The sequence below is a fragment of the Zalophus californianus genome, chromosome 8, assembly GCF_009762305.2.
Source record: "Zalophus californianus isolate mZalCal1 chromosome 8, mZalCal1.pri.v2, whole genome shotgun sequence".
NCBI lineage: Eukaryota > Metazoa > Chordata > Mammalia > Carnivora > Otariidae > Zalophus > Zalophus californianus.
The window spans coordinates 99,131,783-99,148,653 of NC_045602.1; the positions used below are offsets into that span (position 1 = coordinate 99,131,783).

Sequence of the window (16,871 nt, forward strand, 5' to 3'; positions counted from 1 at the left end):
TTACTAAATTCATTTATTCTAACAATTTTTTTAATAGAGTCTTTAGGGTTTTCTATATATAATACCATGTCATCTGCAAATAGTGACAGTTTTACTTCTTCCTTTCCAATTTGGATGCCTTTTATTTATTTATTTATTTTTCTTTTTTACTTTTTGCCTAGTTTCTCTAGCTAGGACTTTCAATACTATGTTGAATAAAAATGGCAAGAGTGGTCATTCTTGTTTTATTCTTGATCTTAGAGAAAAGGCTTTCAGCTTTCCATTGTTAAGTATGATATTAGCTGTGGGCTTGCATATATGGTCTTTATGATGTTGAAGTACATTCCATTACTTCTATATCCACTTTGTTGAGGGTTTTTATCATAAGTGGTTTTTAAAAAAATATTTCATTCTCTATATTTGTGATGCATTGCATTTATTGGTTTGCACATTTTTTTCTTATGTTATGTTAATCACCATACAGTACATCAATAGTTTTTGATGTAGTGTTCCATGATTCATTGTTTGAGTATAACACTCAGTGCTCCATGCAGAACGTGCCCTTCTTAATACCCACCACAGTTTGCACATTTTAAACCATACTTGCACCACAGGGATGAATCCCACTTGATCATGTTGTATAATCCTTTTATATAATTTTGGAAATCAGTTTGCTAGTATTCTGTTGAGAATTTTTACATCTACATTCAGGATGCTGGCCAGCAGTTTTCTTTTCTTGTAGTATTCTTGTCTGGCTTTGGTATCTGGGTAATGTTGGTCTTGTAATATGAGTTTGGAAGTACTCTCTCTTCAATTTTTTGGAAGATTTTTAAGGATTGGAGTTAATTCTTTAAATGTTTGGTAGAATTCACCAGTGAAACCATGTGGTCCTGGGCTTTTCTTTCTTGGGAGGTATTACGGATTCAATATCCTTACTCACTATTGGTCTGTTCAGATTTTCAATTTCTTTATGATTTCTTCATGATTCTTGGTAGGTTGTATGTTTCTAGGAATATATCCATTTCTTCTATGTTGTAATTTTTGGCATCTCTTTGTTTATAGTAATCTCTCTCTTTTTTTAAAAGATTTTATTTATTTATTTGACAGAGAGAGAGAGACAGCGAGAGAGGGAACACAAGCAGGGGGAGTGGGAGAAAGAGAAGCAGGCTTCCCGCAGAGCAGGGAGCCCAATGCTGGTCTCGATCTCAGGAACCTGGGATCATGACCTGATCCGAAGGCAGACACTTAACAACTGAGCCACCCAGGCGCCCCTGTTCATAGTAGTCTCTTATGATCCTTTTTTATTTCTGTGCAATCAGATGTCTCCTCTTGCATTTATAATTATATGTATTTAAGCCCTTTTTTTTCTTGGCTAATCCCAGGTAAAAGTTTGTCAGTTTTGTTTATCTTTTCAAAGAACCAACTCTTGGTTTGTTAATCTTTTCTGTTGTTTTCCTATTCTCTCTTTCATTTATTTCTGCTCAATCTTTATTAGATTAGATTGCCTTTAGAACAGAAATAATCTTTTCTTCTGGTAACTTTTGGTTTAGTTTGTTCTTTTTCTAGTTCCATGAGATTTAAGTTGTTTATTTGAAATCTTTCTTTTTCCTTGATATATGTGTTCTGTTGCCAAAAACTTCCCTTTTGGATTTGCTTTTGCTGCATCCCATAAGTTTTGGTATGTTGTGTGTCCATTTTCATGTTTCAAGATTTTCTTTTATTTCCTTTTTGATTTCATCTTTGATCCATTGGTTGTTCATGAGTATGTTAATTTCCATTTATTTGTGAAATGTCCAGCTTTCCTTCTGTTATTGACTTCTAGGTCATTCCATTGTGATGTGAAAAGATACTTGATATATAATTTATATTTTCGTGAATATTTTGATTCATAGGATCTACCCTAGAAAATGTTCCATGTGCACTTGAGAAAATGTGTATTATGCTGCTGTTGGATGAGAAGTTCTGTATATATAAGTCCATCTGGTCTATCGTATTGTTAAAAAATCCTTGGGCTTTACATAGTTCTAGACCAATCTCTATTAACTTCCTTTGATTTCTTTGAATGGCAGCAAGGATAGAGGCACCATCTCTTATCATCAGTTACTTCCCCACTAGGTTCTTTCCTACCTCACCCCACTGCAGAATGCAAAACAGTTTTACTTTTCTACCCTATTTTTCTAATCCTTTAAGTAAGCAAAGTTTCCTGGAGTTTCTTAAGGATCACTGCCATTGGAGACAAGAAAATACACTGCTACAGAAAAGGTCAAGAACAATTTATTCAGCATGGACACTCCATTGAGCACTGGACTTCTCTCCTGGAAAGGAAGATGTATGGTGGTTATGATGGGTAGGAAGTGCAATGGAGGATGAGGAGAGCTCTGAGCTGGAGGAGAGCTAGGTTGCTAGTTGCTGTTAGCAGCTCTGACGCTGTGGCCCCATCTAAGATGGGCATTGCCTCAAATAAGACAGTAAGTGTAAAGTGGAAGGAGTTGGTAGGGAAAGGGATGGGAGAAAACAATACTAAATGGAAAGAGGAGAACACAAAGAATGTTCCTAGGCACAGATTGGTCTGCATATCCTAGCCTGTCATTGAACCAGTCTCTTCCTGCCTGGGAATGGCTGCCCTGCCATGAGCTTACCCCCCCGCCCCACCGTCCCTTGCATCACCTTCTTTTCTTATTGCCCTTCTCCTTCACCATCTCTTCCCACTCACTGTATTTTCTACTTCTCATCTCATCCCATGTCTGGACAAACTACCATGTCTGGTAGTTTGGGATGAGGTCTATTGGGAGAAAAGCTAAACTAGGATAGTGCGCGCACACACACACACACACACACACCTATTAGTTTCCAATACTGCCTTCAACATGTGCAGAGATCAAAAAAAAGGCATTTCAAGTCAAGGTTTTTACATTTCCCAGATCCCCTGGTGCATATCCCTGTTTTATCCAGCAAGGAGGCATATTTTCATTGTTTTATGAAGGATGAAAAAAGCTGATGAGTCCTCATTTCCTTCTATATATAACATGGGAAAGCAGCAACTCTGCATACTTCTTTTTTCTTTTTCACTATGGATGAGGAGATAAAATATTTGCAAAGTTGAAAAAAAAATGAGATGCAATAATTTAGGATGCTAACCTTTCCCTACAGCAGTGCCAGCAGATCTTTCTGGCTTGCTAAGGGATTCAGAATTTGCAGAAGCTTGGAACCTCTGAGCTGCTGGTGATCACTTTCACAGATTCTTGTAATTATATGCAAGGGCTGACATTTGTAAGGCTGGTCAAATGTCTGGCTTTTAAACTGGGGCATTGGCAGTTTGCCAGAGGCACCATAAACTACAAGATGGGCACCTTCCTAAGGGTTAATTTTACAAGAAAATTTATTGTAGGAGGACTGTAAAATTATTTAACAGGTAAGTAATGTAAAGCATTTCATTTCAAGAAATAGATTACAATATATATTTATACTTTAAAATACAATATGAGATTCAACTAAAACAAAATTTCCCCCTTCTAGAGGCTGTCTTTGGGGACCAGGAGGATACAGACATATTACCCTTTATCTTTAAACAGTCTTTGATGATAAAGTGAAAGAAGCACTGATATAATGCAAAGAGAGACAGATGTGCAGGTACTTTCTATATAAACACAATCTTCACAAGTTACTGATGCTGAACCCAGTGGCCCAAGGTGGGGTCCAGAGAAAAAGGATTTAGCTATAAGAAGTATGGGTAGAAGAAGAGGCAGAGTTGGGAATAGGGGCCTAGAGAGAGTATGGGAGTCAGGACTTTGGGACTCAGTTCTGGAAGAACTCCAGTTCAACTCCTTTCTTTTCTTCTAATAGCAGAAGGTACATATTAATATTATCCCCACCTAGCATATGAGGAAGCTTGGAACTGAGGTTCAAAGAAGAGGTTAGTGAGTCGACCATCCTGGGCTATAATCTCATATCCTCCTGATTCTCGAACTCTTATCCTTGCTTCTTTGCCTTACCAGTGGACATCTGATCTCAGTTCTTCTGTGAATTATTTGGGTGTGGCTAAATAAGTCACTCAAAAACTCTGAGTCTGAGCCAGAAAAATAAGGAGCTAAGACAAGTGTGATATCCAAAATGGCTTCTAATCCCATGACCCTATGATCTTAGAAATTAAAAAAAAAAAAATGGGCAAATTTCTTGATGTTTTTTGGGGGGAAAAAGCAAGCATTGCGCTTTCCCCTCTTCAAGCCAAATGGCAGAGTAACTGTTTTCTATTTCCCCAGATTTCCTAGAGAAGAATGGTATGCTGTCTTATAACATGGGACTTCACTTTTGAAGCCACAATTAACTACAATTACTTTGTCTCTCTTTTCACTGAAAACATATTTATATACAGAGAAAACAAAATGTTTTCATTCTTAGGGCTTAGATAAACTGTAGAAAACTTGGAACTGCTGAAACAAGTTGACTTTATTTTGTAAACAATAGTCTATAGTGGTTGTGGCTAAGTGTGATTTAGAAAGCATGGCATGATGCTGAAAACAGGCTTCAATTCTAGATGCCTTAACTCACACGGCTCAACCACAGGACATAGAGGTGGCTGACAGGAGACAGGTAGTTTTCAGAGAAGCAGCAGAAGTAATCCAGCAGCAAGTGAGGTGATTTTATGAGAAGGAACTGTGGATTGGTGTCATTCAAGGCCTGAGTAAAGCCTCCTTCAAATAGTGAACTACTTGCTCAACAGCGTCAAAACTCTTCTCATATCTAGGTGATAGGAGTGAAAAAATATTCAAAAGCCTTTGCCCTCAATGAACTCAGACTCCATTGGGAGAGTAATAATGATAACGATAGTGACAAAAATAAAATTACTATTAACAATAATAGTAATGATGATTGTTAAATGTTCATCTTTACGTGTCTGACATCATGACAAGCACTTTAATGCATTATCTCATTTAATCTTACAGCAACCCCATGTTAGAGGCATTATCATCCATCTGTGACAATTGAGGTTACTAAATTCTGGAGATTAATTTGCCTGAGGACACACAACTAATAAGAGACAGACTCAGAATTCAAACCTAGATATATGGGACCCTGAAACTCATGACCATAGTCACTTTGATACCCACCCTCATTCTCCATTATTCCTCGGTCCTCCGATGCAGTGATACTCAAGACTGATCACACATAGTGAGTGATACAGACCATGTTACCAAAAAACGTATATCACCACTCAGGTGAGCAGGACACCAGAATCTTGAAGCAAAGGTAGCCTTTGAAGAGGCTTGAGAAAAACTGGTACAGTATCTAAAAAGGCATCACCATACCCAAGGTCATCTAGGTTTTTGCCAATGTGTCTTCTAAGAGTTTTATAGTTTTGCATTTTACATTTAAGTCTATTATGCATTTTGAGTTATTTTATTTTATTTTATTTTGTGAAAGGTATAAGGTCTCTGTCTAGATTCATTTCTCGCATGTGAATGTCCAGATGTTCCAGCATGATTTGTTGAAGAGACTACCTTTGCTCCATTGTATTGTAACTCCTTTGTCAAAGATCAGTTGACTACCCATATGTGGGTCCATTTCTGGGCTCCCCATTCTGTTCTACTGATCTATTCATGTATTTTGTCACCAAAATACACTGTCTTGACTATAGTAGCTTCTTAGTATGTTTTGAAATAGGGTAGTGTCAGTCCTCCAACCTTGTTCTTCTCCTTCAATACCGTGTTAGCTATTTAAGGTCTTTTGCCTCTCCATGTAAACTCTAGAATCAGTTTGCCAATATCCATAAAACAACTTGCTGGTATTTTGATCGGGATTACACTGAATCTATAGATCAAATTGGGAAGAACTGACATCTTGACAATATTGAGTCTTCCTATCTATGAACATGAAGTATCTCTCCAGGTATTTATTTATATAAATTTACCTTTTTATATTAACTTTTATCCTGTAACCTTGCTATAATTGCTTATTAGTTCCAGGAGTTGGGTTTTTGTTTTTTGAGGTTTTTTTTGGTCAATTCTTTCAGATTTTCTACGAAATGATCATGTCATCTCCAAATAAAGATAGTTTTGTCTTCCTTCCCAATCTGTATACCTTCTATTTCTTCTTCTTGCCTTACTGCATTAGCAAAGACTTTCAGTGTGATGTTGAAAAAATTAGTGAGATGGGACATCCTTGTCTTGTACCTGATCTAGTAACAAAGTTGTGTTTCTCACAGTTAAGTATGCTGTTAGCTGTAGGTTTTTACAGATAGTCTTTACCACTTAAGTAGAGGAAGTTCCCCTCTGGTTTACTGAGTTTTTATCACGAATTGGTATTAGATTTTGTTAAATTCTTTTTCTATATCTATTGATAATCATATGATTTTTCTTCCTTAGTTTAGTGATATGACGGTTACATTAATTGATTTTGGAATGTTTAACCAGCTTGCATACCTAGGATAAATCCCACTTGATCATGGTACATAATTGTTTTTATACTTTTTAAATTTGATTTGCCTATATTTTGTTGAGGACCTATTTATTTTGTAGTTGTTAATTAAAAACTTACCAAAACCTATATCTGACTTTGCCTTAGGTGGTGGGCAGAGCTTAGAGTCCAATTTCACAAGCTAAATTCCAAAGGAAAGAAGTCTTAAGTAAAGGGAAAATACATTTTATCGAAAAATACAGATAGATGCTTAGAAAGATCTGGAAAGATTTAGATGAACTTAGATTCATTTAGAACATTAAGAAATAAATTTAGGTGACCAAATTATAGGCATGAGGTAATTTCATGTTGGTTTTGTTAATTTCAGTTCAATTTTAAGTCACTTATGGTGAATTCCCCCTATTGACCATGCTGAAATGAGAGACAAGGTATAAAAAAACTGTTTTCTTCAGTACTAAAGATTTTAAGGAGACTTTCTTTGACTATTCAGGAGTTTTACATTCACATTCATATTATCATTCTCTCTCTCTCTCCCCATCTCTTTCCTGGTAATTTTTTACTCTATTATGATCAGACTCTTTCCTACAGTCACATTTCCCTAAGGTTCCTTGGTATGCAGGATGCTGATCTATATCTACTCAGGATCTCAGGTATGTTTCTAATGGTTATAGCCTTAGGGGAATAAGGTGTTACAGAAACAAATTGTAATTGATTCCTCCAAGGATTTTTATGGAAATGGGCCAAAATTACAAATATAGTAAATGATATGATTATTTATTTGTTCTTAATATATTGATTTTAGTTTCCACTGATATGTCTGCAAATTTTTTGGCACAAAAAATGTGAATACCACTGAGATCAGATCTTAAGGTCTAAATATACTAGCTAACAACTAATGATAAGTCACTGTCATGATGCCTGAAGATTTTCATACTTTCAAATTTCTCTGGGTTCAGGATTATAAAGTATTCAAAAATATTTACTGATTCTAGGTAGATGACACTGCCCCAAACTAAATCATCTCTGAGTGACCTGTTGGATTTAATTTGCCTTACTTTTCCTCTTGAGCAGTGATATCTAGAATACATCATAATTCAATGTCCCCTTCTTTCCACATAACAGACTTGTAGTCAGAAATGTGGATTCCACACTAGACACTCATGAGGCCAATTTCTCTCCAATAGAAAACAGATGGAAGTGACAAGTACTTCTCTGTGTCTAGGGACCATAAGATAGGGCGTGAGCCCATCATACGCATTTCTTTTGCTGGAACCAAGGCAGGTAAATACATGAGAACAATGGCTTAAGGTAGGCAGAGCAACTGTTTGACACCATGGTGGATTTCTGGCTCCTTAAATGACAGAGTGGAACAAATCCTCCCACAAGCAGAATGTTCACTTTGGAACTGTTAGCACAGAGAAATAAACATCTCTATTCACTAAGCCACTCTATTTTACAGTCTCTTTGTTACAGCAGCTTAGCTTTACTCTAACTAATATAGTCCCTTCCAAATGCATTTCAAGATGCATTTTAAAAATAGAATCATTGACTAAAAAGGATTTGACATGAAAATCATTGTCCTAAAGAGCTAAGCATACTTGACTTCTCTGAGAACTGTCAGAATTATTTTTTTTAAGTCCTTCAGAAAGAGAGCTGAGCTATGTTTATTTAAACTTACCCTTCAGATACAAGAATGCAAAAGGGGCAAGAAAAGGGAATGTCATTCAAGACTGGATGAGAAGAACGAGCAAAGTGCATGGAAATTATTTCATTGATAGAACAGAAAGTGTGGTCAATTCTTTAAATACCTTCAAACAGTTTTCTAGGGACAACATCTTAATAGTGTTCCTATTTTTCAATGTGGCTAAAAGATATTCCCAAAGTTACTACTATGCACATAGGCTCCAAAATTTACTAAAGTGGCTTTCCTATTTCCTTAGAAGGCTTACTGTTTTAATACATTTTCTATAAGAAAGGTTTTTTTTTTTTTTTTAATGTAGCGTAACAGTAAGTGGCAGCCTTTGAGTAAGGGTGGGTTTGAAATCATTTGTACCTTTTAATCCTCAGTCAAATTTTTACCTTGACACAATTGCAAGGAGGGAGACATCTGCACCTCTGAAACAGTAATCAAAGTGCAATCTTTATTACTTTTTGAAATGCTTAATCTTTTAATTAAGTCCTAAAATCGTTTAGTTTGAGCAGAACACCAGGGAGAATGACACTGGTTGTTCACTGCATCCGCAGCACCAGGAAGATAAGTTTCCAGGATTTTCATCTCTTTTGGCAGTTCCCCTGGGGTAAGTCTACCTGTGGGTCTCACTGTCATTTTTTTTTTAATGTAATCATTCTTTTTTTTTATGTTATGTTAATCGCCATACATCATTAGTTTTTGATGTAGTGTTCCATGATTCATTGCTTGCGTATAACACCCAGTGTTATTTTTATGTAAGCTGAACTAGCATATTTTGTTGCTGGACACTTGAAACTGTTTTCCAGAGCAATGATGGTCCTTTAAGTTTCTTAGTTGGAAGTCTTTTTATTATTAAACACCCAAGTAGCTTCAAGAGGGCAAGAGGGGAATTTCACCACATTTTGTGGGATGAATGAATAAATGTGTGCATGTGTGAGTGTATTTACGAAAACTGTCTACTCAAATGGTAAGCACTCAGAGGGTTAAAAACACTAACAGCTAGAATTTCATTGTCCGTTCAGCTACTACTCCAGTGCTTCATTAGGATCAGTTTATAAAATAATATTCAAATGTGATATAGTTGAGATGGGTTTGGCCCCAGCACTGCATTTTCCCAAAGGGAAGTAAGTTACACTGATTCTAATGTTACTTTGCTTTGAGGGTCAGCAATTAACTCAAGGATTGCCAAGAACAATAAGGCTTCATACAGTGGGGATGACGTGACCAGGACAAAAAACACAGGATGTCAGAGAAGGGAATTTATGAGGGAGAAAAGAGTCATTATTAGACCACCTGAAAGGAAGTTTTTAAAGCAAATGGGAATATCAAAGGGAAAAGAAGAAAGCAAGAGGGAGGGGAGAGCTGTCAGGGGAGGATGAAAGGGAGGGGCACACATTTTTGTCAATTTTGCTCTGGTTCCCAAGTGTTTTACATAAGGTAACTCTTCCAGCGAGCCCAGAATTGCCAGCAATGGTTGTCACACCCTCTGAAATCTGTCAGCATTTAAAGCTGACGGAGGGCATGCCCTTAGCATTGCCGTTGGAGGATGTCCTGGTTTCTTTCCAAGTCATGTCTGTGAATTTGGACAGAGGTAGTGATAAAAATATTTGCCGAGTAAATACAAGGTTAAAGAAGCATTGGGCTGGTCTCCTTTTTACCAGTTTGAAGCAAAAGAGCAAACTTGAATGCAAATGAGGGATTCAATTAGAAAAGCTGTGTCCTGGCAGCATTTCAAGGAAAGCAAAGGGAGGCCAGGTGATTTGATAGAAACAGGCCTTCCACACTGATAACAGAAATAGGCTGAATAAATATGAAAGCTGCTTTAGCTAAGTTACGCTGCACTTACATATTTTTCCGCACATTTCCAGCCAGTAACTCAATGTCTGAAAGTCTTTCCTCTCTAAAAACACCACCTTGTACCTGGAAAGCAAGATTCAAGTTTTCTCTTTGCCTCCAGAGAGACTATTTTCCCAGTTACTCCAGGGGTACACTTTTCCACCTGGACTTCATTTCTGTTAACTATATTAACTCTCGTAAAATGGACTAAAATTATTTTTGCTGCTCACTTCTCAGTAAAAATTCCATTGCCATGTATCATGTCTAGCCTCCTTCGTTAAACTTATTAGCACCAAAGTGTCCAAGTTAAGCTCAAAGGGCAGAAGGCACATGTGAGATCTGAAATGTCCATCAAGGAAGTTCAGATCTGTCCCTCCGAGACTGGTTGAGCAGCCAATTCAAATCTTTAACAGGAATTTGGGAGTTTTAGAGCCTCTGGAAGCCTCATCTGGATCTATTTTTCCAAAAGTAACACAGGACTTTCTTTGGTATTTGACCAAATGTGGTTTTTCATCTTGAGTGTAAGCAGGCGGTCTGGTGGCCTCTGGAATCATCCTGGAAACATTAGGTTAGAGCAGCTGCATCAGTTGCTGAAAGTCAGAATGGAAAAGTTGGGTTCCTCTTCCAGGAGGACTTAAACGTGGGCAAAGTCAGTTCCCATCGTGTGCCTTCCTTAAATCCAGTTGTGTGGCATGGTGGATATACTTCAGACTGTGCAAGGGGTAGCCGGTTTTGCTGCTGTCAGGGCCTGTCCTTAAAAGGCTGAGGAGTGGGGAAAGGCTGGGCGGGAACGGGCTTCCTCTGTGGCTGAAGGGCCTCCGAAGTACTGGTGTATATGAGATCCGCCAGACACACTGTGAATGTGGGGATGATGTCCGAGTTTCCATGAAATGGGAATGCTTACTGTTGAAATTACCCTGGTATGAAATCATTTTTGGCAACTGAATAACCAAACCCCTTCAAAAGATAGCTCTACCATAGTCAAAATTTTGTTCTAATGGAAAGAGAATTACAGAGGCTTTGTGGGCCATAAATCTAAAAGTGAAGGTAAATCTAAAGCCAACAACCGTCTGAGATCATAGCAGGCAGGGAGGCAGGCTGGAACTAGGGCATGTCTGGAGAAGTCAGTTGCCTCAGGGTCGATCTGTACCTCTCTGACTGACCATTGTCCCATGGGTCATAATAAACAAACATTTTTGTTTAAGTAGTCTCCACACCCAGCATGGAGCCCTATGTGGGGCTTGAACTCATGAGCCTGAGCTCAAGACCTGAGCTGAGATCAAGAGTCAGACATTTAACCCACTGAGCCATCCAGGCACCGCAAGGGGCATTTTCTTAAGTGAAGTTAAGTGTTGTGTTCAGCTTGTCTCTGACTGAACAAGTTCTTGAGTTTTCATTTTACCTTATCAAGGTGGATGTTGCCATACCTACAGATACCATTTCTGGTTGAGATGCTTTTTAGAAGCGTATTTGTTTTTCCTAAAATAGGGATGTTTGTCCATTAAGAAAATACTGACTTAAGAAGCCTTCCTCTACCTGTGATTTTGCCAATCAACAAATCTGTGTTTTGGATCTTCAGTTAGGCAACACTTTGGGTTATAATCATTATCATTGTTATCAAACAGCAACTATTTGCTGTTTGTCCTATAGATATAATGCTAGGCCTGGCTGTGCACAGAATAAATCCATGCTCATTAAAGCATTCCAAACTGGGGGTGAGTACAGGATATACAAACAAAAATCTATGGGCCAAAAATGAGGGGGCAGTTGATTGTTCAGATTATAATGCCGAAAGATTTCAAAAGATATAATGGCCACTAAGAGTTGGCATATTCAAGGAAGACTACTCAGAGGTTATAATTCAACTGTATCAGTGTGTGTGGTATGTTTTTGTTTGGACATCGGGGCGTGGTGGTGATGGTGTGTGTGATTTCGGTGCACATGTGGGTATGAGTGTGTGTCTATGTATGAGTGTATGTATGTGCATGTGAGCATGTGTCAGTGTGCTGTAAGGAAGGCACACAGGATTGGAGCTGGCAAAGTATCTAACGTGTTCTGAGATTCATCAGCTCATCTGTGGGTGACAGAAGATGTGTCCAGGGTGTATGTATGACAAGAAATCTCTAAAACTATATTCTAGGAGAAAACACTAGTCCTGAGAGGGCTGAGAAAATTAACAATGGTCAAATAAGTTTAGGAAATGCTGCAAACTAAATCACCCTTTTAAAGATGCAAGGGGCACCTGGGTGGCTCAGGTCATGATCTCGGGGTCCTGGGATTGAGCACTGTGTAGGGCTCCCTGCTCAGTGGGGTGTCTGCTTCGCCCTCTGCCCCTGCTCTTGGTCATGCTCACTCTTTCTCTCTCCCTTTTTCAAATAAATAAATAAATAAATATTTTTTAAAAAATGAAGATGCAAAATCAAAGGTACATACAAATTTCTTGGCACATCAATTCACATCCTCGAGAAGAGATTTCCTCCCCTTCTTCACACATTTTGAAAGCACTGGTTTAGGGAGATACATAAGGCACCTATTGTTCAGTCCAAAAGGAGTAAATATTAACCTGCAGGTAATGGAATATGATCAAAGGCTCCCGAGCAGATGGGAAATGTGCACCAAGTGGTATTTTAGAAAAATTAATCTAGTAAGGTAGATTATGGAATAAGAAGGGGGAGGCTAGAACCAAGAGACTGTTCTGAATTCTCATTCTAAATCCATTCTCATACGACTTACAAAGTGTTGGGAATTTTTGTTTGCTTCCTTTTTAAAACTTTTCTTTATAAAAAAAAAAAAACAAAAAAAAACCTTTTCTTTTTAGCTGTGGACCAATTTCCTTAAATAAAGGATGCTTTCAAATCCCAATAAATAGAGATAAAAGTAAAAGTGATTTGGATAATGAATGAGGCAGAGCAAGGGGCTCTGAACAAGAGTGAGAAAAGGACCGATCTATAATACATGGGTACGGGGAGAGAATCAAGGACTAATCAGAAAGCGATGACTTCACAAGGGACCTAGGAAATAATATCCAAGTTGCAAAATGCGAAGTGGTTCATCAAGTAAAGAGAACTGGAGTGATCTAAAAGTTGCTAAAACAGGATCTCATGGAGCTAAAAGAAGATCTAGCCCTCAAGCTCCACTGGGGCTAAGGGAAGCAAAATGACACCTGACTTTGCCGGTATCAGCTTCAATTTTAAATTTACTCAAAAAATTGAGGGGGAAAGAAAGGAGTAGCCAGACTTGAAAACTATCTTCTTGGACCTGGCATTGTGAAAACTGATGAAGCTTGCCTGGTGGCAGTCCTCCAAGCCAGTGGCTGTGACTCGCTGTCAATGCCCTCCCCAAGAGTCTTCAATATTTCCTTCCTACCCAACATCATGGAGTACTGAACAAGTGAGTATATATACTTTGGGCCATATTATCCTCTCTGAGGAGAAATCTCTGTCCTTTTGGGATTAAAATTAGCCATGAGCCACTTCAGGTTTGATTCAGTTCTTACTATTCTCTCTTGACCCTCCCATTTTCCTGTCCCTCCTCACTGTCTTTCACTTCTCTTCTTTTCCTCCCCCTTTCCCCTTTTTCAGTGTAACATGTTAAATTCACCTGAAATTCTTTCCACATTGTCATAGATTCTCAGAAAAAAACAGATGTCAACAATCTGACAAGGTAATAATAAACATAGCAAATAATGATATGTATAGTATTGTTTTAGGCAGGTGGGTGTTTGTTTGTTGTCAAGGAAAATCAAGACTGTCGTAAGAGAACATTCTCGAGAGAGGAACCATTTCTGCAGTGGAGTCTGATTTGACTCCAGACAAGGTGAAATGAAGATGTGGGCTCTTGCCCAGGCAAAACTTTGCATTTCATGTTTCCTTTAAGCAGATATTTAAGATTTTTAACTGGGCACCTGTGAGGCAGAAAGAATGACCATAATGGAGATTATGCAGATGGTCCAGTTTAGCCCTCCCCAGCCCAGTGTCCATTGTGTTTCCATAAACAGGGGCTTTAGTGGAATATGGAGAGGAAAAAGACATGCCTCAAATTCTTAAATGATGTGGCCAAATCCTTCCCCATGTAACTTGATTCAGGCCTATAATTTCCACTTTATTCTCTCCAAGACCTTCAAAAGAAACACCATATTAAGAAGAAATAAATCTTGTACCTTTGACATCAATCTAGGTTTCCCTTCCCAATAGTAATGAACTTAAACTATTTCTTTACATTTGTACATATTTTATTTTTTGGTTAAGTGCCTCTATGTGAGAAGTTTGAGTTCAGAAAGGTCTAATCTATTTTGCCTGATTAGCAAACCCTAAAATGACAACTAAACCCCATGTTACCTTAATATTGTAAAACACATTTATTAATGGCCTGAAGAAAAAACACATCAGGAAGTGTCACTGTAGGTGGAATAATATTTTGAGAGCTTTAGGTTAGTGAAAACAAGTGATTATAAAAACATTTTCCTTCCATCTGTAAGTGAAGCAGTCATTATCTAAAACAATCCATCAACATTAACAAAAATTTGCAGCTTACTAAAATTATTTGATTTTATTAACAGTCACGTCTTTGGATATTTTTAAAATTAAATATAGTGATACATGCACGTGCGTACATTTTAATGTTTCCATTATTTTGTAATTCACAACAAAATAGTGATACTGCTAGGCTTTATATGCATTATGATTCATCTAAGAGAAAAACCTGACTTTATTAAAGAAAACCCTATTACAGGTCAAATCCTACCAAAGCAAAATGTTTTGTTTAACAAAAGACATTAAGCCTCAGTGTATCAAATCATTACACGTGGTATCCAATACCACAAAATTCAAGAACACCAAAGAATATCTGAATAGCCTCTTGAGATCCCTCCATGGGATTTGACCTGCCTTTTGAGTCTCTTTAACAACTGTATCCATCAGAGAATCTTTTATTTTTCCTGTAAACCTTGCCTTTAACAACAAAATAAAGAAATACAAATATTATCAAAAGCTAGATCACTTACCATAAATGCCGGTTGAGATGCAGGGAAATGCCTGTGAATAAACCACAAAAATAACAATAAATTTTAAAAGAACAACTCTGCCCAACTGGACATCTTCTATTTCAACATCTATTTGCTTGATAATGGGATGCCCTCTAGTCACATGCTCAGACCTCTGAAACCCCACTCAGTGGGAGTAGGGGACACTGTGGAAAATGGGCATATTTGATTAACTGAAAACTTCTTATCAGCAGCAATCATACCAGTTCATGAGAGCCAGCTGTCAAATTTCCAGGAATCTTGTGAATCAAGTGTTAAACAAAGTCATAATTAAGAAATTAAATCATATTAGCCTGCAATGAGAAGTTACATCTAAAACAAATATTTAGAAATCATCTCATCACCTCCTAATTATTTTGCCCACGTTTTACTATTGCTTCTGCTCTTGAGATGACTTATGTCTATTATACATTTACATAATATAAATGTTATATACATTTATGTAACATGTATGTTATATAACATATAAATATATATTAATTATAAATGTATGTATAATATAAATACTATGTAATGGTGTTGTTACCAAGCATCCTATCCCAGCTGGACATTAAGTGATATCATGTTAGTGGCTTAAAACCTGAAAATATCAATCAACATTCATGTTGGACTATGCTTGAAATTGAAACCATAGGTTGCCTATAGACAGAAAATTTTTATAACATTTGCAAAAGTTTTTTTGTAAGAATCAATCAGCTGCATAGAATCTATAATAAAGGGTATTGTATATTCTATTCTTATTTGTAAGTTGTGTGCTATACATTCTTTTTATCAGTAAAATTAAAAAATATATATACATATACTCATTTTTTTTAGAGTCAGTTTTTAAATATTTACAGAGGCACTACTGCTTAAACCATATACAATGGACTGAATGTTTGTGTCTTCCCAAATTGACATGTTGAAGCCCTAACATGATGGTATCTGGAGGTGGGGTCTTCGGGAGTTGGTTAGGGGGAGGGTGGAGACCCCACGATAGGGTTCCAGTTCTTAGAAGAAGAAGAAGAGAGCTAGCACTCTGTCTTTTCCCCTCCTGAAGGTACAATGATAAGACAGCCATCTGCAAACCAGGAAAGCGGCCTTCACCAAATACCAGATCTGCGGGTACCGTGATCTCAGACATCCCAGCCTCTAGAACTGTGAGAAAGGAATGTTGGTTGTTGAAGCCACTCAGTCCAGGGCAGTTTGTGAGAGCAGCCCAAACCGCCTAAGACCCCATATTTTACCCAGCAATGTGTAAAGAATATGACTGAAAGAGTCAAGGAACAAATGTGAATAGAAAGCTAGCTCTATATAAGGCTCTTTAACAGGGGAACGTGATCTGAGCATAGCAATGTCCTCTGCCAATGTACCTCTGTGTAAATTTAATCAAGTTGTTTCCATCTTTCCCGTCTTTTTATTTTGCAGCCGAAAACGAAGATGGTAACATTCACCATATAGAAATATGCCATAGAAATAGATGACGGAATTTTTAAAAAATGTAACTGTGCTATAGAACCCAAACGCTGCAGCTGGGGTTGACCCGTAATACCCAACATTATTACTGAGCTCAATGATGATGGAATGTCTGTCTTTTTTTCTTTATATCATTGGGTTAAATGTGTACTACATTTTATTTTCCTTAACATTTTTATAGACTCCATGTTTATTCCCTTTACATGGATGTCCTATTTAAAAAGTCACAATTTATGTGATTTTGTTGTAGAAAGAGTAATAATGGACTCTGTTAAGCTCACCTATATGTCTGCAAAGTGATAGATTTCTTTTTTCTGTTTCTTTATTAGTAAATACTAATAAATAGGACAGTTTCTGAAATGGAATAGGAGCTACTTTTTAAGTGAATTAATAAATGAATTAATGAGTTCTTTTTTTTTTTTTTTTGATTCCTTGGGTTCTTGAGGTGCCAATAAG

The 16,871-nt window shown here is 37.4% G+C and overlaps 1 protein-coding gene across 3 annotated transcripts in view; it reads right to left on the reverse strand.

Annotated features, from left to right (window-relative positions):
* The window catches only part of MACROD2 (mono-ADP ribosylhydrolase 2), a 2,068,343-nt gene that overhangs the window by 612,138 nt on the left and 1,439,334 nt on the right, over positions 1 to 16,871 (reverse strand). For all 3 annotated transcript variants that reach the window (XM_027621583.1, XM_027621584.1, XM_027621585.1), the window contains exon 7: positions 14,922 to 14,952. In XM_027621583.1, the coding sequence (XP_027477384.1) occupies positions 14,922 to 14,952 (31 nt within the window). The remainder of the gene's footprint in view (positions 1 to 14,921; positions 14,953 to 16,871) is intronic.